The sequence below is a fragment of the Cucumis sativus genome, chromosome 1 (assembly GCF_000004075.3).
Source record: "Cucumis sativus cultivar 9930 chromosome 1, Cucumber_9930_V3, whole genome shotgun sequence".
Classification (NCBI taxonomy): domain Eukaryota; kingdom Viridiplantae; phylum Streptophyta; class Magnoliopsida; order Cucurbitales; family Cucurbitaceae; genus Cucumis; species Cucumis sativus.
This window is the reverse complement of record NC_026655.2, coordinates 6,085,504-6,112,623: the sequence shown is the minus strand read 5'-3', so window position 1 is coordinate 6,112,623 and position 27,120 is coordinate 6,085,504. Positions and strand designations below refer to the sequence as shown.

Genomic DNA, 27,120 nt, shown 5'->3' with positions numbered 1-27,120 from the left:
TCATTTGACCAAATTATCAGATGGAGGCACCTCAAAAATTCTCAAGTTGAAGGCTATATATATATTTGCAAGTTTATTATTATTATATATATATACATGCATGCATGTATATGTAGTTCACTTAATCACTTTGAGGACTAAGTTAATGAACATAAGCGATAAAAAGAAGAGCAGTAAACCAAGGCGATTAACTATATGATTTTCTATCATTTTTGTTATATCATTGAAGTCGAGAATATTCATTTTTAAAGATAAAGTAGAACCAAATTTATCTATGCTACAGTAACTTTTTGACATCCTCTACTCTCAAGAACGTTCTTTATGATGTATAGTGTATGGAGTGTATGTTATTGATGTTCTTGTTTGTTTTCTTTGTAAAAAAAGAACAATACAATGATCAAATCTATGTAAAACACAATTGGATGAATTTGAGACTCATCCTCGTATTGAAATCAAAATATATTGAAATTGGCGTCCAAAACAACTGCCTGAAAAGATCATTGATGATGACACAAAATTTCCGATTTAATAGAGAAGGGCTGAGAATACTACAGGCCCATTGGGCCTTATAAATATTAGTCCCAAATCCTCCAAACCCATACTTCCTACGGCTGACTAACGTTCGGTTTTTAATTTCTTTCAACTAAAATGGGATTAATGAATTCATATATTAATAATGTACTAGTTACAATTTTAATACAGGGTCCGGTATGCAACCATAACTTTAACAAGAAAATAATAAAATATCTAGAGTCGAGAGTTTTGATTTTTCGTCTCACAATTGTTACTACGTATGATTTAAAAAAAGAAAAAAGTCAATCTTGAAAATTAAATAAAAGGGTAATTTTGAAAATTTTATTTTTATTTTAAAATTTAACTAAGAATTAAATCATTTTAGTTAAAAAAAAAAAAGAAGTAAATTAAGAAATACGGGTAGTTTTCAAAAATTAAATGGTAACAATCACTGTTTTTAAAAAATATCATCAAATTTTGAAAAGCAAAGAAAGAGACTTTAAATATTTATTAATGGTTTTATATGTTAAAATTTAACTCTTTTACTCAAGCATGAAAATCAGTACAAAATATCGAAAGGAAATTAACTTAATTTTCATAATCTGAAAACTGTCTAAAACTTCCAATAATTTGGGCTTATTTCCAAATCAGATCATTCAATTACCAAAAATTAACTTAATTTTGGTTCCTTGGTTTGAAACTTATTCACTTTTAGTTTCTATATTTTTATTATCTAAATTTAATCAAATGTATTTTTAACACATTTTAATTTCAGTCCATCAAACTTGATTAAATAATATTAATAATTTTCATACAAAAGTAACATATAAATGTATTGCAAATTTTAACTAAAATTGAACTAACATTAACCAAGATTTGAAAACAAACATAATGCTCGAAAAAGTCATTATCAAATGGTCATGTAGACTTAATAGACACCTAACCCATTATCTGTACATTTCTGGCGACTAGAGATCTTTATTTCCACTCTTTTTTCAATTTTCTCCATGAAAAGAAACCTATCGTCCATTTAATTTTCTGATCTTTAGATCTTATAGTATTGTCGTTTCCCAAAGGGATTAGGCTTTTAGGTTTTGTCTTTTACATGAACAATATTGTGATAATTGGTCAGAACCATACCCAAAAGAAAGGCTTAGGTAGGGGGGCGGGGGAGAAAATCTATCTTGCTTGATGAAAAAAAGGCAAAAAGAGAAGAAAAGAGAGCTAGCTTTCTTTTTATATTAAATAGATGATGGCCTACAAAATGAGTTACGTGAGAGAGAGGGTGAAAAATTAAGAGGATCATTAATTTGTAAGCTTACGAACAAATGGACAGATATTCTGCATATGATGGGGGATTTTAGATCTCATGAACATTGTCCAGCTAGCGCAGTACTATCAGATTCTATATAACTGTATATTTACACTTGTCCTTTCTACACTCAATGACTATCTCACACAACCCCAAAAAGAAAACAAAAAAAATCAAAATGAAGTAGGTTCCTGTCATTTCATGCCCTAACTCACCATCTATCATATGTGTATGCAAAGGTGGTGCAATCACCATTATTAAACCACAGACGTTGACACGAAAAATCAAACCTCTCTATCAAGAAAAACAACCAATCAAACAGGCCACACACATATAAAGCAAAAGCAGAACCCAAAAAAAAAAAAAAAAAAAAAAACAGAAAAGAAGGGACAAGAAAAGGCAGGTGGGGGCGGCCATCGTCAATCAGTAATCGACTAAAGTACCTGCTGCTGCTTCAAGTGCTTCATATGAGCGTCTCCTAATTGGTCTGGTGGGTGTGTCATTTCACATGCATAGAACTGAGGAGACTGAAAGTGGGTAAGGATAAGTGTTTGCATATTGAAATGAGAGTGTACCGCCATAGACAAGAGGTTTGCCGTCGTTCACGAGACAGTCGTCATAACGTAGACGCTTAAAGACTCTAGGATTGATGAGGTGAGCGGAGCTAAACCAACCGCATTTGAAATGAATACCATAAATCTCACATCCAGTGACACAAGCGTTCACCACTTCCACGGTGTAGGTGGGGATACCAGTTGGAAGTGGAGCAGTGGGGCCTTGGTTAATCACAATGTCTGATTTTGTACACTTTTCACCCCAAATTCTGGTTGGTTCCTCAATTGTTGCTTCCCCTAAAAAGCACATATTCAAATAAAGAAGCAAACAGGTCGACGTCATTTGTTGGCATCGTATATTATGGCATTGTTGAAGGCACCACCCACGTGCAAACATTACTCTTATAAATAAATATCGACCCACCCAATGGAAAAACAACTACAGACACACAAACTACACTTTCTGAAAGTCATAAAAGTTGTGTTCAAAGCATTAATAATGAATTATAAAGGATAAAGCAAATTCAAAGGCGAAGGTAAAGATAAAGAGAGTATGAAAAAGAAAAATCCCAAGGCACCATTATCTAAATTCAATCCATTTGGTTAGGCATGACAAAATTTAAAATTAAAAAAAAAATCATATGAAAGTTTAAAACTAATAAAACTGTACCCTCAACAATCCCACTAAAGAGAGTCCACGCATTAGCTAATCGTTTGATATAATTTAATACACACACACTGGTAGAGCTTTTTTGTCAAAGCAATGAATTCAATTAGAAGCTCAAAAGCTAAAACTGAAAAAGGCATTATAATGCTCCACGCTTTCGGGCCAAAGGTTGCTTTTATGTAATCAATGAATTGTGGACAGAAAAAGGAAGAAATGCTGGTGGGTATATAGGATCAAATAAAGAAGATTTCTCCAAAAACAGCTACAGAAAGGCCATATAGGTTAAAGAACAGAAAGAAGGAGTTGAAAGCTACATAGAAAAAGGTGCGCCTTAGCTTCATTACTAAGAATGGATGGGCGTGCAATTCTGACAACAAATCAACTATATATGCAATTGAGTACCCAATCTTTCAATCCCTCCCCTCATCCCCAAGATCATAATTCCAAAATCAAACAGACATTTAAAACAAAAACCAACGACAAACTCAGAAAAGAATAACGATTCCTCCGAATAACGAATCTGCTGGTATAACATTTATGAATACGCGATTAAATCAGATTTTCGTAAACTTACTAGTGAGAAGAAGCTTCCGATGAGGAGCAACTGTTGTGGTATTCAAATCCAACGGAAGAAAACTTGGTGGACCGGAATCCATAATATTCGGATCTGCAATCATGTAAGGAAGAAAATGATGTGAAAAAAAGTAGTAGAAGAAGAATAATATCTTTGTTTCTATACGAAGCAGAAAAAGACAAAGGAGAGAACAATGATTGAGGAACAAATAAAATATACAGGAAGAAGAAGACAAAACAAAAGGTAAACCCACAGAGAAAGAGAGAGAGAGAGAGAGAGAGGCGACGTAAAAGTATAACAAATCAAAACACACAGTAAAAACAAATTGAAAACAAAACGAAGAACGGAGAGCGAGAGATGATACAGACCTGTAAGAATAGCAGATACGAAAAAGAAGATGAATAAAACCAAAGCGAAAATCACCGATACACGCCGAGTAGTAGTAGTAGTAGTAGTAGTAGACAGTTCTTTCATCATTTATAACAGAGAATCCTGTAAACTCCGGAAAGAACTGTTGTACAGTGAAAGGAAAGAAATGGGAATCGGAAGAGGCAACCGATCCTTGATAAGAGAGAAGAAACTTCAGAAACTAAAGAACCTGCGTTGGGAAAAGAATGAAAACATCACATCATCAGAGAGAAAAAATGGGATTTGAAAACACAAGGAGTCAAAAAAGAAAAGAAGAGCCGTCGAAAGCAAGAGATATACAGAGAGAAGTCGATTGAGTTTAAAGGAAGAAGCATCGCCATAAAGAGTCGCAGAGGCTGAAAAATGGTCAGAATCAGAGCTATAGTTAGTAGTTACCCCCACCAGTAGGTGTAGGCGAAATTAATGAAACGACAACGCAGAAACCGTGTAAGAAAAAGAGGGAATACAAAGAAATGGAAGAGAAGAAAAAAGAAAAAAAACGAAGCGTGTTATGGTGCAAGAGAAGTGACAGTTAGGGTAGAAGAAGAAGGAAAGAGAGTAAAAGGGAAAAGAATAGAGAGAAATGAAAAGGCATGCGAGAGGGAGAGAAAGAGAGAAAAAGTGAAACAGAAAAAAGGAAAAGATGGAGAGTACGTACAAGATGAAAATGGAGCAGAAAGTTCAGTAGAGGAGAGACAAAAATGACAGAAGGGAAATCGTGGATACCTGTAAATAACAAAACACCAGGATCCTGAAAAAGGGAAAATCATCACACTCTACGTTTTGTTTGAAGGCATTAAATGAAAGGAAAAAATGGTGCAGAAGGAGAGGAAAGGAATGGAGAAAAGTAAAAGCGTAGAGGAGGAGGGTGAAAGGAGAGGCGGGGGCGAAGGAGGCGAAGGGCGGCGAAGTGTGGGAGGAGGGAAGAAGAAGTGGAGGGGGAGTCCAAAAAAATAAGAAAAGAAAAGAAAAGAAAAGGGGTAAAAAGGAAAATAAAGGGTGAAATAAAGAAGTGAGAGAGAAGGTATATAGAGTAGTATTGTAGTGGGGGAAGGTAACCGTCACGTGTGCAATATTTACCCGCCTTGGGGGTTGGCTTGGATTGGATGTGATTATTAGCCTATTAATTCCATTTTATTTATTCATTTATAACAAACTTAATATTAAAATATTTCTTTTAAATTCTTCATTCCCTCAGTGGAGCAGGCGAATCATTTTTCTTTTTTTCACATTACGTGTCATCCCTCTCGGGCCCTCTTCCATTATTACCTTTTATTGTTTATTTTATTTTCTTTTATTTTATTTCCACTCCCTTCTTAACTTTCCATTTTTTCTTTTTTTTTTAAAAAAAAAACAAATTATCTTTAGCCGTGAGTCTATCTGTGACATGGTACATTATGATTACCATGTTTCTTCTCTCTTTAATACTTCAATTATTTACTCTAAAAACACTACCTAGTAATGGGAGAATTGAAGCAATTTCAAACATATGGAATATAGACTTACTATTAGTTCAACCATACTAAATAAACTAGAGGAATAAAATGGGTGTAAATTAAAATTAAAATTAAGATTAAGGTTGAGTAAATGGTGGACAACTTGATGACCAAACCAGTACACTTCATCAACCTCTCTTTTGGCACAACCAATGACCAATGACCAATTTTTCTTTTTCATGGAATTGTATTAAGATACAAAACATAGTTCTTCACTTTTCCACGTAACTTGTTTTACTACTTCTTTATTAGAACTTTGCTTAAAATGATTTTGTTTAGAATATATCAATTTTGTCCTGCTTTTGCTGCCTACTTTGTACTGTGTTTTTGTGTGTTTTATATATATATATATTTCTTTCTTTCTTTTGAAGCAACTGCTTTTCTTTTCTTTGGACTAATATTGTGATGTTAAATCGGAGACTGGTACAATTTTATTTATTTTATATGTCGGAATGAGAAGAGTAGTAGTTGAGTGTTCATTAAAGAATTAATAAGGTGAGTCATGAGAAAATAAATAATATCTTCACCAAAATATTTAAAGACTTTTCTCTTTCTCATTACCTTACAATTTATTATTCTTTTTCTGCTTCTTTAAAAAACAATACAATATAAATCTTCATTTTGTTACACTTTTTCCTTAATTTCTCTCCCCCTTCAAAATCTAGACATGAAGTAAAACATGAGTGAAGCAGCAACAGCAGCTTCCTCACCAGTATGAGAGAAGGAATCCATTAAATAATTCTTTGCCTTTTAAGAAAACACTTCTTGTCTAACAAGGATTCCAACGTATCATACGGTGTGGTTCTTAGCTTGGAATGAAGATACCTTGTGCTATGCTTGAAGGATTATTATGTGATGCTATGCTTTTTGTTGTCAAGGTCATAAGATTATGATTCTACCTTTCATATTGTTACTTATTAACCTGCTTAATCAACCTTCCTTGTTTTGATCTTCTTCAATGTATTTATTATCCAAAATGGAGGCTTTTCATATAAACGTCTAGATGGAACGATCTCTAGTTGTAATTTTGATATAAGTAATTTTATTCAAAAATAAAAGCAACAAATTTATTTTTAATTAAATAATTTAACCAAAAAACCAATTTAAAGATTTTAGTTATCCAAGAATGTGATCATATAACTACTTTTTCTTTTAATTTTTTTAGATCGAAAAAGTATTTAAATTTCAAATAAAAACAGTGTTTTAATGAAATTTGCTTAAATTAATTTTCTAAATATTTAAATGAGTGTTTACTATGATAACAAAAAGTATTTATGTTTTAGTTAGAAAATAATTCCAAACCAACCTTTATTCATTTATAAATTAAATTTGAATATTTCTTATATATATATATATAAATATATAAATGATCAAAAAGTACAAATTCATTAATAATTATCAATAAGTACTTTCCATTCAAGTTTGAAACATAACATTCATTTTAAAGTGATAAAAACCATAGTTAAAGGTAATAAAAAATAGATAAATGGACATCAAATTGTCTTTAGTATATTCACAAAACCTATGAACTTAAATTGAAAGCAAAAATTGAAATATGATAGGAAGATATATTATTTTTTTGGAAACTAAAGATATAAAGTTAATAATGATGGACGTATCAATTCTAAAAACTGGGCCACTCAAATGGGAAATTCTGAATTGGGCCATCAGCAGTCCACTCAATCCCTAAAGACAATAGCTACCTTCATTCATCCAAATTATTAGTTTTACTTTACAAAAATAGCAAAAATAATTTTAAATTATTAAAATAGCAAAACATACAAATTTTAAAAGTAAATAAATGAACTAATCTCTTAAATGTCCTTACCCAATCTAAAAAATACAATTGTTTATCTAAATTTTAAATACACTGTAATTACAATAACATATGCTACATAAACTTTTTTTTCCAAAAAACATAAAGATTAGATAATTTGTCATTACGCTTGCAAAAATTAAAGAAAGTTCGAAAATCCATAAATTCATCTTTTTACCAGTTTTCTCCTGAATCACATTTGTGCAACACCGAAAACGACAATGCACAAATCGAGCAAAAAGACGGCGTGCAAAGAAGAACTAAGTGTGGCTCGACGACTCAAGTCTAGCTTGGACGGAGACAAATCGACTCAGATTTGGGAGTGCAAAATGAATGGGCTCGGGTGGAGAACAAAACGGAGAAGCTACGAGATCGAAATGAGCTAGGGACGACTTGATGGTCATACTCTGATACCTTATCTCTTCGGCTTAACTCTACCTCTCATCCTCACCTCATTGATTTTATTTGCATGTTCCCTATCAGAAATGCCTTACTTCCTCTTTCTCTTTTCTCTACGAGGAACATATGAAAATCATGAATATCGATACGCCTTCCACAACAATCGCCACCACCATCATCATCGCTAGAAATCACATGCCCACTTTCTTCGCTACCGCTACTAATACACCACCAGATTAATTATTCTCATTCTTCTAATCCAGAAAAATAGCAAAGATATTTGATATTGTGTATTGTAGTAAGTGTCAGTTGAGCTAAGCTCATGTTGGTGTTGAATGAACAATTTTATGAAAAAGATAGTTAAATGCATAATTATAGGGGAAATAACAAATTTAATACTGAGGTTATATCAAATGCACGATTTTAGGGGAAGATACCCTTCTAAATTCAAATTTTGGATATCTTTTGACTAAACATTCAAATTCAAATAATAAATAAATAATTATAAACATTGAATTATATGAAAAATGTATATTATGTATGATATAATATAATGCTACTAAATATTAACCAAATCATATGAAATGTATGATGAAGAAATTATATTATCAATCACTTTATTGACAAAAAAAAAAAAAAAAAAACTACTAGTATATATATTATGAATTATATAAATAAATTGTTAATTAGTTGATTTGAAGCCTAAAAATTTGAAAATCTAGTATGAATTGCAGCCATAAATCTAGAGAAGGTTGATTCAATTAGATTCATCTCGAAAATAAATATTTATTAATACAGAGTATTTGTGATTCTGGATTATATAATATCACTTTTATCTATACAAATACACCATATGTGCAATAAAAGAATTTTTTTTTCTATAAGAGTAAAATCAACTATTTAATATTATATGTAAAAGTAAAAAAAAAAACAGATATAACAATACTTTGTTTATTTTACATTTTCTTAAATTTTGTGTTTATGTTTTGATATCATCTAACCTCTAACATAATTCGAAATTTGGATGTTCCACATTCTCTTGCATCTCCTACGTCATAACAACAATATCACATACTAATAGAATTTCTTTTAGCATGCTTTGTCTGTCCTAGCTCACATGCATTTAAAGAGACTATACATTATTGGGATATGTATTAACTCTTAATTCTTTTAAGTCTTTCATAACCTTATTTTCATGTTCTTAGAATCCTTCTTCATCAGATGTGATATTGATTTATTTATGTATTTCTCTTAAACTCAGGGCGTTACATCACCCTAAGGTAACAAATCATAGGATTATTTTCTCTCAAAAAATTTCTTTCTAATTTTTTTAAAAATCAAATCTATTTGTTCTCAATTTCGATGGTTTTATATTTCTTGAATAATAAGTTTGATTTTCAACAAAATTCTATAAACAATCTTTTTTCAGCAAACTGCTTTTAAGAAAAAACTTGAAACTTATACCAAAATTTTAAAATGAATGAAAGAAATACTTAAGAAGCTGAGATTTTAGATGAAGGTTTCAATTTTGGTGAAATTTTAACCTATGTGACCCTACAATTTTAACATTAGGGTAATTGGTAGAATTTTAATGCCTTTGGTATGCAGATGTTATATGTTGGTGGTTACGAACCTATGTATTTACTTCTTCTCCACCCAACTTAATTAGAAATTAAAGGATACACATGTACAACCTATATATATATAGAGAACAAATCCTGTTCAACTAAGGTCGTACTTCTTCCATCTAACTTGATTGCCTATTATTTACCTTAACACTTTGTAGCTCGTGGTCTATCAACAAAAATATATCATTTAAGGAAAATAAACTCAATAATTGTCTAATTTACATTTTTTTTATAAAGAGATTGAGATGTAATTGTTTTATATACGTGTCTGAACAAAAGTTATCGTAGAATACAGTTTGGATTAAGCTAATGAAACTAAAACCTTTGCTAATTAGTGACTAGTTTAATTAAACTTGTTCCTCATCCAGCACTAGAACGAGAAAGTTCAAAACATCCTACCTCTATTTTAATTTGATCGATTCATTTTATTAAGAAATTGCTTTAGTTACCACACACTAAAATATCAATTACTTGAGACGATCTTTTATTCAATAATTAATTTTCGTTTCAACACACTCTTAACTTTGATAATTTTTTTTAAAAAAAGTGGGGACAAATGAACCTTTGTTAGCTGTATGTATTTGACTATTAAAGTTGCGACCATTGGATATACCTTTATCCGAGCTCTTAAATCTTTGAATAGTATACTAGCCTATAAATTGATCATAGCTGGGCAGTATGATTGATTGTTATATATTTTGCATAAAATCTTGAGTTTTGTATTAATGATTGTTTGATAGTTGGAGTAAACATTTGAAATTTGACTTTTTGTTCCAACAAAAGTAAGATAGAAAGAGATAGAGATATATAAAGGCAATTAAATGGATGATACTTCATAAGATGACATAATCATATATATGTTATGTATCGATCTCATTTTTTTTTTTTTTTTGCCAAAAGTCTTACACTTCTTTTGAATTTTGGGAGTTAGGATCATGAGTTGCATATTACTACATCACTTTTCATACTTGACGAAAATTTGAAAATCATCTCCTTTCAGTTATTTAACCGACGTATACCAATTGAATTTCGTTTCATAGGTGACTCTTGATATACTTTCCATATATTAACTTTTTTATTTCAACCTTAAATAATCTTTCCAACCTATACAAATTCAGTTGTTCATGCTCGCCATCTTAGAAACTTCGTCATGTTGCCGGTTTGGAGTAGTGAATACTATACTATTTGCGTGGTTCTTGCAATTGATCATTTTCTATAGTGGACTTTAACTCGAACACAAAACACTAAATTATAATATTTAAGTTCAAACCTATAGGAACAAGATTGATATAATTAATGTTTTATAATACCCAAGAGTGAAAGAACATGACGGGCGTAAAGTCATGTTTAAATGACAACTTCTAGAAATATTTAAATATGCATAACAAATATCACAATGAACTAAAATACATTATTATTTTTGTCTATCATGATACGAAATAGACACGTATAGTATAGTATTCTATATATTTCGATCGATTTTATTATATTGAAAAAACTTCATTCGTTTTTTTTTTTTTAATTCTTCTAAATGAAAAAGTAAAATAGCAGAGGAAATAAACAGCCAAAGAGACGACACTTATTTATTTATAGGTGTAGTACATAGAGAAAAATGTTGCACATTTGAATATGCATATAAGACAACACACTATGAATCAACTTTTTGTCTTATACTATAACATTTATTAATTAAATTTCTACCAAAAGGGGTTTAGGGTTTTATAAAAGACAGAGAAAGAGAGAAGTAAGTTAATCCTATGATCATTTTTTTATCTATGCATAATTAATTTAAAAATAATGTGATAAGGTGAATTTGTAGTTTTCCCAATTTATTAATTTGAGTTTGGATTTATAAAATGTATATTAATTAAAATAATGAAGTAAAGTCGTATCCATCACTCAAAAACTCTATACTTAATTATGAATGTACACATTATAAAAGCTCTCTCTTTAGGATTAAAAATGTTAAAGTGACACACGTTCATGGTTTAAGACTTTATATTTAAAGATAAATTGGGATATTCATCATAATCAAGTGCTAACTAATAGCATATTTTATTTAAATGAACCATTTTCATCTCCTTCTGTTTCTATATTTTTCATTTATCATTTTTCAATACTATGTTTACAAAAATATCAACAAAAGTGATTCTATTGTTTTAAAAAAAATAAAAACAAAGAACTTGATTTTTGTTTGAAAAGATTTGTTAGAAAAATAGAAATAGAAAATGTTGTACCTAACTAAATTTGTTCCTACCATCAAAATAAGAAATAAAAAAACCTAAAAATTTTCAACCACATCATTGGGAAGTTTTTCTTTTCTGGAAAGGTCAACCATATGCTCAAAGCACATCCTCAACCTCAACCTCAACTTGAAATAACCCTTCATGCTCAAGCTACAAACACACAAAACCATTCCAAAATTGTCAATGCATGTCTTTTTTAGCAATGTGTGGGAATACTACTCTACCAATAATATTCAATAATAATTCATTTGACTACCATATATAACACAAAAACAAAACGTTTTAATAATTCAAATCGTAAAATTACTACCTATTTTTCTTTATCATCTCAAAAGTATTCACTATTGTTGGCATTTGTTTGGTTTGATTTGTGTTAAATGAAAAAATTAAACAAAGAAAAGCTAATGAAAAAATAAATAATAATATGCATGTGAAAGTTGTGGATGCAATATGAGAGGGAGAGTGCATCTATGGGATTATTATTATAAATTAAGGTATCATATTTGAATAATATAAATCCAAAAGGAAGAATATTTAAAACCTACTACCATCACTAAATTTCAATGTGCCCCCCTATGTGCATCATCATCATTATATATATATCAAACTGCCAAATATGACTTTTCAATTTCTTCCCTTTTATTCATTCATTATTCTTTCTTTCTTTCTTTAATTTATAGCTTCCACCCATCTTCCTCCTCATACTCATGCTCATCTTTCCTCTGTTTTTTTTTTATTATTTCAATACACTAACTACACGTTGACATAAATTTAAAAACTAAAATTTTGTTATATTTTATAAATATTTTAGTTCACATTCTAACGTTTTTTATATTAAGTGATTTCTGCATTAATAAATACAAAATTTGAACCAAAATGTGCACTTTTCTCTCTATATTAATCTATATCTATTGCCTCATTGATATAGGATCATATATTCTTTATGTAATTATGTTCTCCTCTCATTTTCTATTTTGTACCAACCAACTTGAGTTTTTAATTAAAAGAAGCAGTTTTCCTTTTCTTCTTTTTAATTTTTTTTAAATATTAAAATTATTTATAAATATAATAAAATATTATAGTCTACTAGCAATAAGTTGTAGTAGAGAATATTATGTAGGTCTATTGCAATATACAAATAACAATTTATCGCAATCTATCGTTAATAAAAAGTAAAATTTAGTTATATTGATAAGTACGTGGTTCTTATTTTGCTACAATAATTTAAACCAAAATTTTAAAAATAAATTCAATATTTGTTTGAACGCTTGTAATAGATACATTGAGAAGATATCGATGCACCAACAAATTTACTATAGGGTCGAGAGGCTCGAGCCTCTTTCAACTTTATGCTCGTTATATTACATATACATATATACATATACATACACATACCTATATAAAACGATACTGAAATATAATCAATTTTAGAAGTTAGTTTAGTGGTAAAATTGTCATCTAACTCTCTTCTAATCAAGATCCATTGTCGCTGTATGTATGCATATATTTATGATAATTAATTTTTTAATTTCAATCACATGGGACATTAGATTTTAAATAATGTTGTAATACTTTTAACTTCTAGAATTTCAATTGAAGAAAAGAACTATTTGAATATGCTTATTGTTGAACTAGATTAGAAGAGAACTAGACCTAGCTAGGTTTGGATTGATGTGACTTGGAGAAATTAAAAAAAAAAAAAAAAAAAGCTGAAATTTATATTGAAATATAATGGATGGATTTTGATAGATTCATTGTATTTTGTTCTTGTTTGGATTGCTTTATTCTTACAAATTTCATCTAACCAAATGTATAGGTGATCAATGAAACACAAAGTGTTAATTTTGAAACTAAAAATCCATGCCCTTTGATCAATTTAATGAAAACAGGTAGTGTTTTAATAAATTATGTTAAGAGTTTGTTTGGCTGGATTAGCTTCAGAAAAAAAAAAAGGGTTAAAATACATTCTAAAACTACTCAAAAAATTTAAAAATTAAAAAAAAAACTTATTTTTTAAATTAAACACTTCTAAATGCATTTCAAACACACCCAACAACTCATATTTATATAGTAATTATTTGTTTCATCTCAACTTCAATTGACAATAAAAGAAATAGTTCACATTAAAATTGAATATAATGTTGACTTGATCTTTGTATAAACATTTATAAAATTAATTCAAACATAAACTTATCACCCATCCATTGCCCATCCTCAATTGTTGATTGTCATTAATTATGAAAATTTGTGTCCTTTCACTAAACTCTATAAAGAATATATTACATGCATGGAGCAATTCAAGTGCACATATAATATTTCATCAGTACCCTAACCCAACAGAGAAGCTAGCAATTAATATTTTGACAAATAATTTTATCTATATATAATAATAAAAAGACTACAGATTTGAAGATCATTCTCAAACGGATTATATTCGAATTCATCTTGAAATAGATACACTTATAAAAAGAATATTTGAAAAGAAGATATATTCAATGAATTATTTGTAAAGTAGCAAGTTATAATAATTATATAATTGAATAAATGACTTTTTTTACCCCAAGAATATACCAAGAGTAAAAATCCAAATTTTCCTCTTCCCTTTTTCCATGTGTTTTATTAGAAACCATTTGTTAATGTTTTTGAGTGAAAAAAAGAAGAGGAAGGAACATTCCAATGACAATCCAAATATGATGGGTAGCTGTTCTCTCTTTTTCTTTCCATCTTCCAACAATTATTATTAATACCCTTTTTTAGCATTACATTTTGTCTACTCTCAACTTGTAGAGACAACGAGAGTTCGTTTATAGACAAAACTAAGTGGATTAACCATAATTTTGTCATTTGTCAACACCCAACACCCTTCTTTTTTTTTCTTTTAATTTTATTTTACCTATATTATAATTAAACCCATTCATAATTATTCAAAATAAACCAACTTCTCTCCGTTGACAATAAATCCCACCTCAAATTTTCCATCCTAAATAATGTAACCATCTGGAAATGGCTGCTTAGATTAAATATTGAAAATCAAAACTTTATCCTTAAAAAAAAAAAGGGAAAAAAAATCCCTCCCTCCCCCTCTATATAAATCCAACCTTCTTTACAACTTTTCTTTCGGACCAAAACAAACTTGATCAAAGAATTCCTCCCTTTTCTCTTCTTTGCTAATCTTGGGGTTTTTATAATTTACATGGAGGGGATGAAGAAAAAGTGGAGTAAGTATATGGGTTTGAAGGGATTGGGGCGGAGCCGATCGGTGACCGGAGGAACAGCGGTCGGACCGGAAGGTATGTCGAAAAAGAGCAAATCTTTGAACAGTGGTCCGAAATATAAAACACCGGTGGCTCCGGACGGTTGTTTTGCTGTGTATGTGGGAGCGGAACGGCAACGGTTTGTTGTGAGAACGGAATTTGCGAATCATCCTTTATTTCAGATGCTGCTAGAAGATGCGGAGGTGGAATATGGGTATAACAGTCAAGGCCCTATTTTGCTTCCTTGTGAAGTTGGGATGTTTTATAATGTGTTGGCGGAGATGGACGACGGCGGCGATGGGATTAGCAACCGTTGGACAGGTGGAGAAAGCGGTGGTTTAATTGCTTGTAGCCCACTTCGGCTGACTAGTTGTGGTAGTAGAAATGGCGGTGGGTATAGGGTGTTGAGTCCGTCATCGATGCTTAAATTAAATGGACTTTGACTTGGCACATAATTTCACAAATATATATTATTTATTTATTTTTCTTATATATACGGTAAGATTTCTTCTTTGTTCGAGTGTATTGAAATTAGGAAGAAATTTCTTGTCAAAAAAGAAAAATTAGAAAGGAACTAGATGATTTGAGGTTGTAAATTGATGGAGGTTTTCTTTTTTCTTTCTTTCTTTCAATTGAAAAACTCAATGTGTGTGTTGGTGGAATTAACGACAAAACTACAAGAACAATTACAAAACTTTAAAGAGAAAATCACCCTTTTTGTATCATAAAACGTTTCAAGAACATCCGTTGCTTGATAAAAATCTAATATGTACTTTATATTTTGAGTATGAATAATAGTTGAGAATGGTAGAAAAGTCTACCTAGGTAGCTCGAAATTAATTTTGATAAATAGTGTATTGAGTTGATGAGTAATAGTTTGGGGAAATATATGTTAGGACTGTTTCAAATAATGAGATTATAAAGTGGAAACGAATTATAGTCGTGATATATGATATCACAATTGTCAAAGCTTTAATTATTGTTTATAAAAATTGGATCACAAGTAGAATAAAGTCAGAAACTAATAAAATAGGAAAATAATGTAAACAGGCTTTTTAAAAAGTGGTTACTATGCATTGAATTTTTGCTTTCCAAACACAATAAATTATATTTGAAAGCAACTTATGTAATACTCATATATATATATATTAATAACCCAATTTCAAATTTGATATTGATATATATATATGGTTGATTGGTAGAGTGAAAATATCACGTACGATGATCTTTTAACGAATATAGGAAAAATTTGTTTCTATTGTTATTAATTGTATTTATTCTCTATTTATGAATTTAAGGTTGGTTTATATTGATTTTAGAAAAAAGTATTTTATTTTTTTTAATGAAAATGATTTAAAACACATTTTAAAATCTATTTTGTGCTTATCAAAATCTCTATTTGTTTTAGAATAATAATTTCTAAAAATCAAATATTTATTTCAATAATCGGAGGAAATTATTTAAATATTAAAAGATCTTTATATAAAATGTTTACATCTCGAAAAAGTATAATGATATATATAGTTTATTTGTTCAGAATAACTCATTATTATTTAGTCAAATTGACAATAAGAAGAATAATCAATCTATCTCATAAAATAGTTCAAGTACTCTTCTTAATTTTTTCAACACGTGATATTCTTGATACTTATACCAATGAAGGGTTTGTCTACAACTTAATTATAATGCATAGTTTTATAGAAGACTCAAGTACAAGTGAAAAATTAAGATTAATCGAAGAAGTGAGGACATTCTTATATAAGATAATGTTTCATTTTAGTTGATAGTTAGAAATGTGATTCACGTACGAATAGATACTTTAATATTTTTAACATGAGATTCTCAAGATGGTGCCTCTTCGAGGATGTTGATTATTCATAAATCGCTACCACTTTTTCTTTTTTGTTAACCAAATGTTTGTTTCGACTTCATTATTATCTCAAATATATTCTATTTGGCTTCCTTAATCTAACCTTTTTCTCAATAACACAACACCACTAATCCAATTGAATTTCCTATGCAAATAAGATTTAGAAACTTCACACACTTATATACTTGAAAAACTAGTTTGATCAACTCCATATATCTCTTTCTTCCCATTTTCACTGTTTTTCTTTTTCTCTCGTTTTGGAATTTCCCAAATTTCATATAAACCCTGAATTAGTATTGCATATCGGGCATTATACCATATAGTCTATGTTTGTGTGTGTACTATAGCGCTGAATAGTTTAGTGTACGTAATTGGGATAGAAAGATCTAACTAGAGATTTTGTGTATGTTAATTAAAGTTGTTTGAAATAAGTTTTAAAGTTGAAGAGGGTATAAATTCAATTACTTAACATGTAACGTGTGGAAGTAGGGCTTAACAAAATAATAACATTTATTGCCTCTGGCATGCGCCATCACTAATTAGTAGTATTAATTATAACTTAAAGTGCAAAGCCATCGCCTAATCTATGGTGTTAATATAAAATGAAAAGGTTAAAAAATATACTCACATGAAATCGGCAATTTTATCTTCTATGTCAACGCAATCAATAATCATGTCGTATGACTATGAGCTTTGAAATTCATGCGTCCTCTATGTGATTGCATTTAATAAATTCATTAAATACTTTGAATTAATGACAAATAATTGAAGAAAAGATAAACTTTTGTCCTTCTTCTAAAACCTCTTTGTATCACAGATAAAATAATATTAGTCGATATTCATAGAATTTGAATGGACGAAAAGGTATATTATTATAAATTTACAATAAATCTACGTAATAAAAAATATTTTTGACGTCAAAGTTAAAATTGGAAACGATAAAATGGATAAGTTTCATATCAAGTTAAAAGTTTCAATTCTTTTTATAAAATTATAATGATATATTTGTAGAGAGAATGATGTAAGGTTTACATTTTTCTTGTCAAATTAATTAGAGTGAAATAAATCATCTCTATCCTGGAATTTGATTACATCATCTAAACTGATTAGATCCTAAGTTTAATATTTATGTTTAAGTATGAACGGTGAATAATTAATGTATGTTTGATTTATTTGGCAAGTTCTCAAGTTACTTTCATGCATTCATGCATCTTTTATTACCTTCAATTAATGAGTGTATTAAGTAAAACTTATATTATTAAACAATATAAAAATCAACACACAGATATTTTGTACACACATAGTTACATATTAAACATATACAGAAAGAAACATAATCAAATATCTTATATTTCTAATTCTCAACTCGATCTTTTGTAATAAAATAGTATATCTATAGATATTAAATTAATATCTATAATTTCTTATGACACTAATTAAATTCAAATCATGTTTGAAACAAACATTGATTTTTTTATATGTTTTCCGAGTGCTATATCAAATTATATATGCACGAATTTTAAAATATAGGTTTCTATCACATTGTAAGTTGTGACAAGAAAGAAAGAAAAGAAATAAAAAGGGTTTTTCGAGTGATTATTTGAGTAAATATTATTCATTGAACATTCACAAAATTTGAAGGCGTCATCTATGACTATGATCTATCTTCTTCCGCCGACAATATAATATATATATGTGTGTGTGTATGAGCAAATCAATGAAAACGATAGCCTCCACAAATGGCCTCATCATCTCAACTGGACTTTGCTCATTTCGGTCCATACCCTGCTCAAAGCCCACTTTTCAAACATACATCCAATCTACATACAAACTGATGCATTTTTGTAGCAAAACCACCAAGTGTTAACGACATCGATTTTATGAATTTCGACTCTAAATATGAAAATAAATCTTCTTTTACATATAAAACTGAACTCAAAGTTTACAACACATGATCAACTTATGGGGTAATTAGAAGAAGTGGAAATCAGTTAGTTTCGACGTCCAAGTCCGGTGAACGAACAGAGTCCGGATAAAACCAATTCTTCAATCCACTGAGCTGAACCAGCCTTTTCCCAAAAGTGTCTGTAGGAGAATTAGATGAACCACGCATGTTAATCAAGTAATTAAACCACTCTACTAACTCAGGCCACAACGTTTTATAGTAAAACGCCATTTTCATCCACCGTGGCTCCGTCGCATACCGGTCTCCCTTGCACACACTCCTTAATATCCCCTTCACCGCATCGTCGATTGGCATAATCGGCATTGCACTCACTGTAGCCTGCAGGTTTATGTCAGGCACTTCAATATTTTTTTTCTTCTAAAAACAGAATAAATGAGAGAGGTAAAATGAAGTTACGTCTCTGAGTTGTTGGTCGAGGTATAAATGGCCATCTTTGGACATGAATTTTCCCTGTGTCATCTCCGATTCAACCAGCCCGGGCGTGACGATGGTGATTCCAATATCTCTTCCAACCTCCACTCGCAATGTCTCGTAGAAGCTTATCACTGCTGCTTTGCTAGACTTCAATATCCAAATTAAATAATAATAATTAATTGGCAAACATATATATCAAAGTTGTGTTATGAATAACTAATTTTTGTTATTCTTCTCTTAGTTATATTACGGTGATTATTTTATTTGTGATTATTTTAACTAAGAGAATATATATTACGGTGTAGAAGCTGAGCCTGGGGGCAGGCAGCCATGCGGCGGAAGAAGCAATTCCAATAATCTTCCCTCTGCTTTGCTTCAAGTGTGGAATCCCATAATAGCTGCAATACACCATTCCCCAGAAGTTTACATCCTGCGTATAATATAGAAACTTCATTATTCAAATAATCCAATTAAATTTAACATTAAAAGTAGGGAGGTGAAAGAGGATTAATTAAGAAAGATTATGGAAAAACAAAGGTACCATCACCGGGACCGCATTTTGGAGGTTGTCGTATTCTTCAAACAGGTTGACGCTTGATACTCCTGCGTTGTTTACCAGATGATCCACTGTTTTTTTTTTTTTTTTTCCAATTTAATTATTGTATTATTAGAATAGTTCAACAAAAATACATCAATCACAAATTTACTACTCACAAAAGTTTTCTTTTTCAAGAGAATATATATTTCATATTTTTTCCTGGAGATGTATGAGATGAGTGTAATAACCTAATACTCGGAGTATTAATCTCTATGGCTGATACTCTATTATGGTGTATTATTGTATAAGAGTATGATCTATAAGACTATATTAGTCAAATAAAAATGTTGTTATACTCTCTATTACTATCTCTAAAACTTTTATTCATGCCTCAAATATATGTTTGAATACGAGGTATTGGATTCGCTAATCCAAATAAAAACTCAAATTTCAAGAGTAAAGTATAATATTTGAAATTTTAAAAACTAAGTTGAAATCCTAACCAAAATTTTAAAACTACACCTTCAATAATTTTGAAATGTATATGAACCTCAATTAGCATGATTTGTATTATCAATTTTGAGATGAGATGATGAATCTAATATGGATCAAAAGGACCAAACAAATAGTACTGTTCCTAAAAATAGAAAATGGATGGAATAATAAAGGGGAGGTTACGTCGTCGGAAGTGGGTGACGGTGGTTTGGATACACCGTTTACAGTCTTCAATCTTGGAAATGTCCGCCGGAATCACGAGAGCATAAGGTGACCCTAAATACTGTGCCACGGCGGCCACTTCCCGGAGCCGGTTCTCTCTTCTGGCAACCAACGCCAGATAAGCTCCTCTTTTAGCATATTCGTACGCCAGATGCTTTAAAATTAAGAATCAACACAAATTAAACCAAATATAAGAGTTACAATTTTAATTTGGAATTTATTTTGAAATAAAACCTCGCCGATGCCGGAGGATGCTCCGGTGATGAGAACAACTTTTCCGGCGACATCTTCGCTGAAAACGGACCTAATTATGGATGAGAGAGATTTGAAAAATAAGTAAATTGGGAGAAAAAAGAAGAAAGATATTAGAGATGTTGGTGGAAGTATAAGGTTTAAGAAATTATTGAGGAGATCCATAGAATTATTGGATCATTTCATTACGCATTAACAGAGTTTGGAAGTTGAAATTTAAATTTTAACCAAAGGAAGGGAAGGAACAAAAGGAACAAATTAAAACTAATGTACCAACACGTAACACTGCATGAAACACGTAACATTTCATTACACATATCATTGCATGTCTAATAATCAACACGTAACACTGCCACAAAGACAAATATTCCACCTAATATATATAAATGTTTATTGTACCCAAGTACGAAATAAGTGTTGAAAATTTACCCAACTTTCTAATAGATCCCACAATGTCACCACCATCTCTTAGCTGTACTTCTGTTCAAATTAAAATAGTAGGTTAAATCATCAATTTTATAACTTGATTAAACTATTTGTACAGATTTCATGAAACTATAAAAACTATCAATGTCAAACACACTAAACTCCAAATTCTAAAAAAACTAAATTTGTAATTTAACCCTTCTAACTACTCTCTAATCTCGAGACTGGTGAAAAACTATATCAGTTGTATGAGGTAACCAATCACAAGTGTAAGGTTCCTGTGAACAGTTAACAAAAGTTCAAACATCAGGCCCCGAAAGTAATATTTAGGACAGAGCTCTACTAAATCCATGGAGCTCGATCGGTTAATCCTCCCTATCCCTATCCTTATCGTGGGCGGGATGGCTCACAGCAACAACTGTTAAAAATGAAGTTCGTGCTCAGACGTGTCATCGGGTTAGAAACCATCCACCGTCGGGTTGGGGAGTTCAGCCCAAAAGACGAGCCTTTGCAGGTAAAAATTGCCCTCCATGACATCAAAAAGAGATTTAGAAAACACGAACATGCATGAGAGGAGGTAAAAAAAACCTCCAAATATTTTCTACTATTTTCATAGGAAAGATAATGAATTTTACAATGAGAGAGAATATTAAAGATGTGAGAGAGTGTTAAATATGTAATTTACATATATATATATCGTCTTGTATAAAAGATACTTAAAGAAAATAATTCAACACTAATTGAAATATAGAATGGCTACTAACATGGCAAGACTCAACTTCAAGGACGCTATTTTTATAGATTATAGAAATTCAAATGGTAGACCTCCAAATCTAACACAGTAAAACACACTTATCCATCAAATCTACAACCACTCTAATTCAAATTCAAGTTATTGTATTTAACGATTCATACTTATATATTATTAGTTAGGATAATATAAATAAAAAATCCTTCAAACATCTCTCTAATTTACAAAATTAACCATAAAAAAAAAAGACAATAATAATAATAGTATTCCTAATCATATTCCAGTTGCGAGCATCGCACCGAAGGTGGATAAATGAAGGGCTTCAATCCTGTAAACTCGAGTACCCTTTTCCCGAAACTCTCCGTCGGTGAACTTCCGGTCATAATAAACAAGTAATTCAACCACTCGACCATCTCCGGCAAAAACATTTTCCAGTAAAACGTCATCCTTATCCACGGCGGTTCCGTCACATACTCATCTCCTCTGCAGCCACCGTTCACAATGGCCTTTGCTGCACTGCCCACCGCCTCTATCGGCATTACACTCATTACCGCATCTCTCAATTCTTGATCCAGGTACATCTTCCCATCTTCGAACATGAATTTCCCCTGCGTCATTTCGGACTCCGTCAATCCCGGAGTCACAATCGTAATTCCGATATCTCTCCCAATTTCAACTCTCAACGTCTCGTAGAAACTTATCACTGCTGCTTTGCTTGCCTATCCATTCAAAGTGTTTTATTTAATACAAAAAAAAAAAAAAAAAGGATATAAAACAGAGAACGCAAAACAGGAGAGGGAATTTTACAGAGTAGAAGCTGAGGCGAGGGGTGGGTAGCCAGGCGGCGGAGGAAGCAATTCCGATGATTTTGCCTCTTGTTTGTTTGAGGTATGGAATGGCGTAATAAGTGCAATAAACCGTTCCCCAGAAGTCAGTGTCCTGTTTGAAGAACAAAGAACATTCATCTTCGTAACTATGTGGCTATTTTTGTTAAATCAATGAAATCTGATGTATATTCACCATTACTGATGCAACGTTTCTTGGGTCGTCATATTCTTCGAACAAGTTGATGCTGGTTATCCCGGCGTTGTTAACCAAGTGATCCACTATTTCAATGTAGTAATGCAACAAAATTTATCATAAGGTCAAAAGAAAAGCATCTAAAACAAACTCTTATTCTAAATTCTCCATACAAATTTCTAAAATTTTGTCTCGAGACTACTGATATTGAAGTTTCCTCATCAACCTTAGCTTGTTAAGGTTGGGTTAAAATAATGTAACGTTTGTTCATTAAGTGTTGGTTTTCCATTTTTAAGTACACTTTGGCCCCAAAAATACAGACACACAACAAAAGCATATTGAACCTACAACGTCCGAAGTGAGTGAGAGTTGTTTGAACACAGCGTTTGCAATCATCAACGTTGGAGACGTCAGCATGAATAAGTAAAGCAAAAGGTGAGCCCAAAATCTCCGCCACCTCCGCAACTTCCCGGAGACGGTGTTCCCTTCTGGCAACCAACGCTAAATAAGCTCCTCTTTTAGCGTACTCGTAAGCTACATGCTTTAAGTTCATATATATACACAAATAATAATCGAAATTAATAAAAAAAAGAAAGAAAATTAATGATTAATTATAATTATATAAATAAATTGTGGGCCGTTTTTAAACCTCGCCGATTCCTGAGGATGCTCCGGTGATGAGAACAACTTTTCCGGCGACATCTTCGGCGAAAGAGGATCTTATTGGGAATAAAAGAAGCTTGAAGAAGAAATAAAGTGGGAAAACGAAGGAAAAGGCAGTTTGAGATATACGGTCAATGATGAGATTCAAGAAATTGTTGATGAGATCCATAGGATTCTTCGGATTCAGAAAGGTAAAAGAAGGTATATAATTTGAGGTTCAGTTAATAAATTAAAAAGGATTTGAACACTTTACGTGGCATAGTTGCATGGCAAAGAAGCAACACCCGTATCATTATATACTGCTCCCCAAATTACTCTGCTCCACCTCACGCCCAAATCTCTTCTAACAAAAATATTTAGTTGAATATTCAACTAAAATATTTTACGAGTTGTCATTAATTTTATAAAGAGGAAGTTACAAAATAAATATTGTGCGTGAAAGCAAATCATAGATTGATATATGACCAAATAATAAACCCTAAAGTTAACTAACATTACATAGAAAATTTGTGTTCAAAAGAGGTCTAAGGTCAAAAGATTTATACTAATAATTTATATTGTTCCTTCATTCACTCTACATATTTGTCCAAACAAAAGTCATATTAATATATTAAGTATAATGGCTTGAAAAACCAATAGTTGAAATTTATAAGTAACTACTACATTAGATATTTATTTAAGGTTACTTGCAAAAGAAAAGGGGCAAAATAAATTACAAAAATTAGACTCTTGGCCTAGTTAGAAAACAATGGCAAAAAACCAAGTCCAAACCTACATATGAAAATGTTGCAAATGCACCCTTCACTACTAATACTAGTAGTATGCCCTTGAACAGTTGGTCTAATATATTTGTTTGTTTTATATTCATAAGTTTATTAATGAAAAAAGTGACATAAAGTTGTTGTTGAGAAGGTGTGAAACAGAAGGGTCATAAGTTGGTATGATTCTCCAAGTTGATATCAATAGTTGTCATTACATGTGTTCATGGGGAGGCAACTATGCCAGTTTCGTAACTCAATTTGGAAGTTAAATAAAATCTGACCATTTCTTTATTTCATAACTAACTAAGACAAAACAAAGTGTTTGAATTTATGGAGAAAAAAGTAAGAAGAAGCAGAGAGAGATTACAAAGAAGTAAAAGAGCAGAAAACACACAAAATAAAAAAACCAAATGCTGCTTCATGAAATTTGATCAGTCTCCCTTCAGCTCCGTAGACCGAATTGAAGATGGATACAGCATATACTTTCCACCCGTATAATCCAACGCCTGCTTGCTCAGGGCGTCCGATTCTGAACCTCCCGGCGCCGGCATCGACATTATACGGTAGCACCACTCGATCAACTCTGGGCAAAACGCCTTCCAGTAAAACAGCACTTTGTACCACGACGGCTCCGTCACGTACCTATATCCTCTGCATACCCCTCTCACCACCCCCTTCGCGCATTCATCCGCCGTCTCCACCGGTACAATTCCGATCAATGCCTGTCACCATTTTATTTCTACCTTCAATTTATATGATTCTAAACACTAAATCAATTTTAAAAGGGGGTTGAGAAATTGCTTACATCCCTCATATCCTGACGAAGTTCGACTTTCCCAAAAGCGTTCAAAGCTTTTCCTTGAGTCAATTCTGATTCAACGAACCCTGGAGTTACAATCGTCACACCGATCTCCGGCGCCAGCTCCACTCTCAGTGTCTCAAACATACTCTTAATCGCCGCCTTGCTCGACTGTCATTTTTCAATTTTTCCAAATCTCATTTAAACAAAACAACCCACAATATCTCAATGTTTCTAGATTTACAAACATACATTGTAAATACTCATTCTCGGCGACGGTAGCCACGCTGGTGGAGCCGACAACGCCACGATCTTCCCTCTGCTATATCTTAAATAAGGAATTGCCAAATGGGTCATGTATACTGCTCCCCAGTAATTTATATCCTGCAATTTTCCCCAAATGTATCCTTAAATACCAAAATCCATATTTTTTTTTTCTCAATTTTTACTTTTAAGAGCTTCCAGTAATTGTTATTACCATTACTTGCTTGAACGCAGCAATATCGGCTATGTCTTCAAACAACACCAAATGGGTTATCGCCGCATTGTTCACCAAATGATCCACTGCATTTGCATTACAAAATCATTGGCAAAAAACTACTCTGTTTTTGGTTGTCTAAATTGAAATTTGAAAAACTTATGCTCTTACATCTCCCAAAGTTATTCATTGTCTCGTTAATGACTCGTCTGCAATCTTCAAACTTGGAAACATCTGCTTTAATGGTGATTACACCTGGTGATCCATAATAGCGAGCTATATCTGCAACTTCTTCAAGTAGATTCTGTCGTCTTGCTACAAGTACTAAGCAAGCTCCTCGTTTTGCATACTCGTACGCCAAATGCTGCAATAATAATAATAACAAAATCAATTCCCATTTGTAGTCTTCTCCCTCAATTTGAATAGATGGATTACCTCGCCGATACCGGAGGAAGCGCCGGTGATGAGAACGACTTTTCCATGGACATTTTCAGTGAAGAGAACACCAAGTAAAGAGAGGAAGGATTTGAGAGCTTGATAAGGCGGAAGTAAAAGGAAAAGGGAGATAAAAGTAAAGGGTGGAGAGACTAAATTAAGAAAGCTGTGAATAAGATTCATAGCTGCCTAATTAAGAATCCTCTGTGAGCATACACAATCTGAAAAGAGGAAAATTAATTAAAGGAGATTATATAGGGGAAGTAAGCCAGCAGAATGTAGAAGAAGAAGAAGGTGTCAAATTTTGAAATGCATGAATAGTGATACGTGCTGAGAAACTACCCCAAGGTGACAAATACCCACTAAAATCTATCTCATTGCTACTTGAACTTGTCTTCAATTTGGGGAGATGAGGATGATAATGTTTTCAGAAATCGTTTTACACGATCCATGTTGATCTCGAAAGAAGCTTTGTGTAGGTGCTACCATTGACACGATTCATTGAAGATGGTTATGTAAACCACAGCTGGTAGGAAAAAGGCAGAGAGTGTTGAGATGAAAATGAATCGGTGGTTTGGAAGGGGGAGAGTGAGGTTAACGAAAATGAGATGAGAGGAGGGAAGAAAACAGAATAGACTATAAACCTACAAAAGACGAGGCAATCTCTAAGGTTTACATGTGGATTTTGAACTTGGACGCATGCTATTATTTTTGTCCTGCACCATCTTCATGTTTTCATATTAAACCTGAGATGAGAGGTGAATTTATATGGCTTTGTAAGGGACCTAAAACTTGAGTTACCTCACATTCAGGTGAAATTACTACAGTAGAATTTCATGTACGAAAAGATCTCTTATTGGCTGTGGAGTCGAGCTGCCCTCACTCAATCTTTTTTGGTTTCCTTTCTCTTTCTTGCTCTCTCGCTCTCCCTCTTGGTCCTCTCTCTCAGTCTCCTCTCTTTCGTTGCTCTCGTTCACTTGCTTCACTGCATATGACGTTTCGATAACTAGCATTGACACCTCTATATCATTTTGATAGTCAACTACAAAGGAGAAAAGGAAAACGGAGAACGGCCAATGAAGAAGAAGAGGAAAAAATAAAAAATTAACTTAATTTATAACTTTGACCATAACCGGTAATGATATGTCCATTACATTTAGAGG

General features: G+C 31.7%; 5 protein-coding genes across 8 annotated transcripts; 1 reads left to right on the top strand and 4 right to left on the bottom strand.

The window, feature by feature from the left end:
* Positions 1 to 1,818: 1,818 nt before the first annotated feature.
* Positions 1,819 to 5,033, bottom strand: LOC101213400 (protein TAPETUM DETERMINANT 1). Of its 4 annotated transcripts, none has more exons than XM_011653938.2 (5): positions 4,687 to 5,033; positions 4,329 to 4,384; positions 3,989 to 4,218; positions 3,621 to 3,713; positions 1,819 to 2,676 (listed from the first exon to the last, which is right to left on the bottom strand). In XM_011653938.2, exons 3-5 carry the CDS (start codon positions 4,095 to 4,097, stop codon positions 2,330 to 2,332), a joined length of 549 nt encoding a protein of 182 aa, XP_011652240.1. In that variant the 5' UTR covers positions 4,098 to 4,218; positions 4,329 to 4,384; positions 4,687 to 5,033; the 3' UTR covers positions 1,819 to 2,329. The 4 variants fall into 4 exon arrangements, with proteins under 4 accessions (XP_011652240.1, XP_011652243.1, XP_031736243.1 ...); XM_011653941.2 differs by having other exon boundaries at positions 4,755 to 5,033; XM_031880383.1 differs by having other exon boundaries at positions 4,329 to 5,033.
* Positions 5,034 to 14,650: 9,617 nt separating this feature from the next.
* Positions 14,651 to 15,568, top strand: LOC101220090. The gene has a single exon (XM_004153079.3). It carries the CDS (start codon positions 14,807 to 14,809, stop codon positions 15,308 to 15,310), a length of 504 nt encoding a protein of 167 aa, XP_004153127.2. The 5' UTR covers positions 14,651 to 14,806; the 3' UTR covers positions 15,311 to 15,568.
* A 3,156-nt stretch (positions 15,569 to 18,724) lies between these two features.
* Positions 18,725 to 21,582, bottom strand: LOC101220214 (11-beta-hydroxysteroid dehydrogenase 1B). The gene is made up of 8 exons (XM_031881818.1): positions 21,516 to 21,582; positions 21,316 to 21,328; positions 20,607 to 20,676; positions 20,334 to 20,526; positions 19,659 to 19,744; positions 19,416 to 19,547; positions 19,100 to 19,264; positions 18,725 to 19,021 (listed from the first exon to the last, which is right to left on the bottom strand). The coding sequence occupies exons 1-8, from the start codon at positions 21,580 to 21,582 to the stop codon at positions 18,725 to 18,727; spliced, it is 1,023 nt and encodes a 340-aa protein (XP_031737678.1).
* Positions 21,583 to 22,070: 488 nt separating this feature from the next.
* On the bottom strand, positions 22,071 to 23,653 carry LOC116402488 (11-beta-hydroxysteroid dehydrogenase 1B-like). Its single transcript, XM_031881801.1, has 5 exons — positions 23,471 to 23,653; positions 23,170 to 23,362; positions 22,822 to 22,907; positions 22,609 to 22,740; positions 22,071 to 22,520 (listed from the first exon to the last, which is right to left on the bottom strand). Exons 1-5 carry the CDS (start codon positions 23,651 to 23,653, stop codon positions 22,071 to 22,073), a joined length of 1,044 nt encoding a protein of 347 aa, XP_031737661.1.
* A 762-nt stretch (positions 23,654 to 24,415) lies between these two features.
* On the bottom strand, positions 24,416 to 27,014 carry LOC101220450 (11-beta-hydroxysteroid dehydrogenase 1B). Its single transcript, XM_004145172.2, has 6 exons — positions 25,958 to 27,014; positions 25,694 to 25,886; positions 25,523 to 25,608; positions 25,297 to 25,428; positions 25,051 to 25,215; positions 24,416 to 24,967 (listed from the first exon to the last, which is right to left on the bottom strand). Exons 1-6 carry the CDS (start codon positions 26,138 to 26,140, stop codon positions 24,677 to 24,679), a joined length of 1,050 nt encoding a protein of 349 aa, XP_004145220.1. The 5' UTR covers positions 26,141 to 27,014; the 3' UTR covers positions 24,416 to 24,676.
* Positions 27,015 to 27,120: the final 106 nt, after the last annotated feature.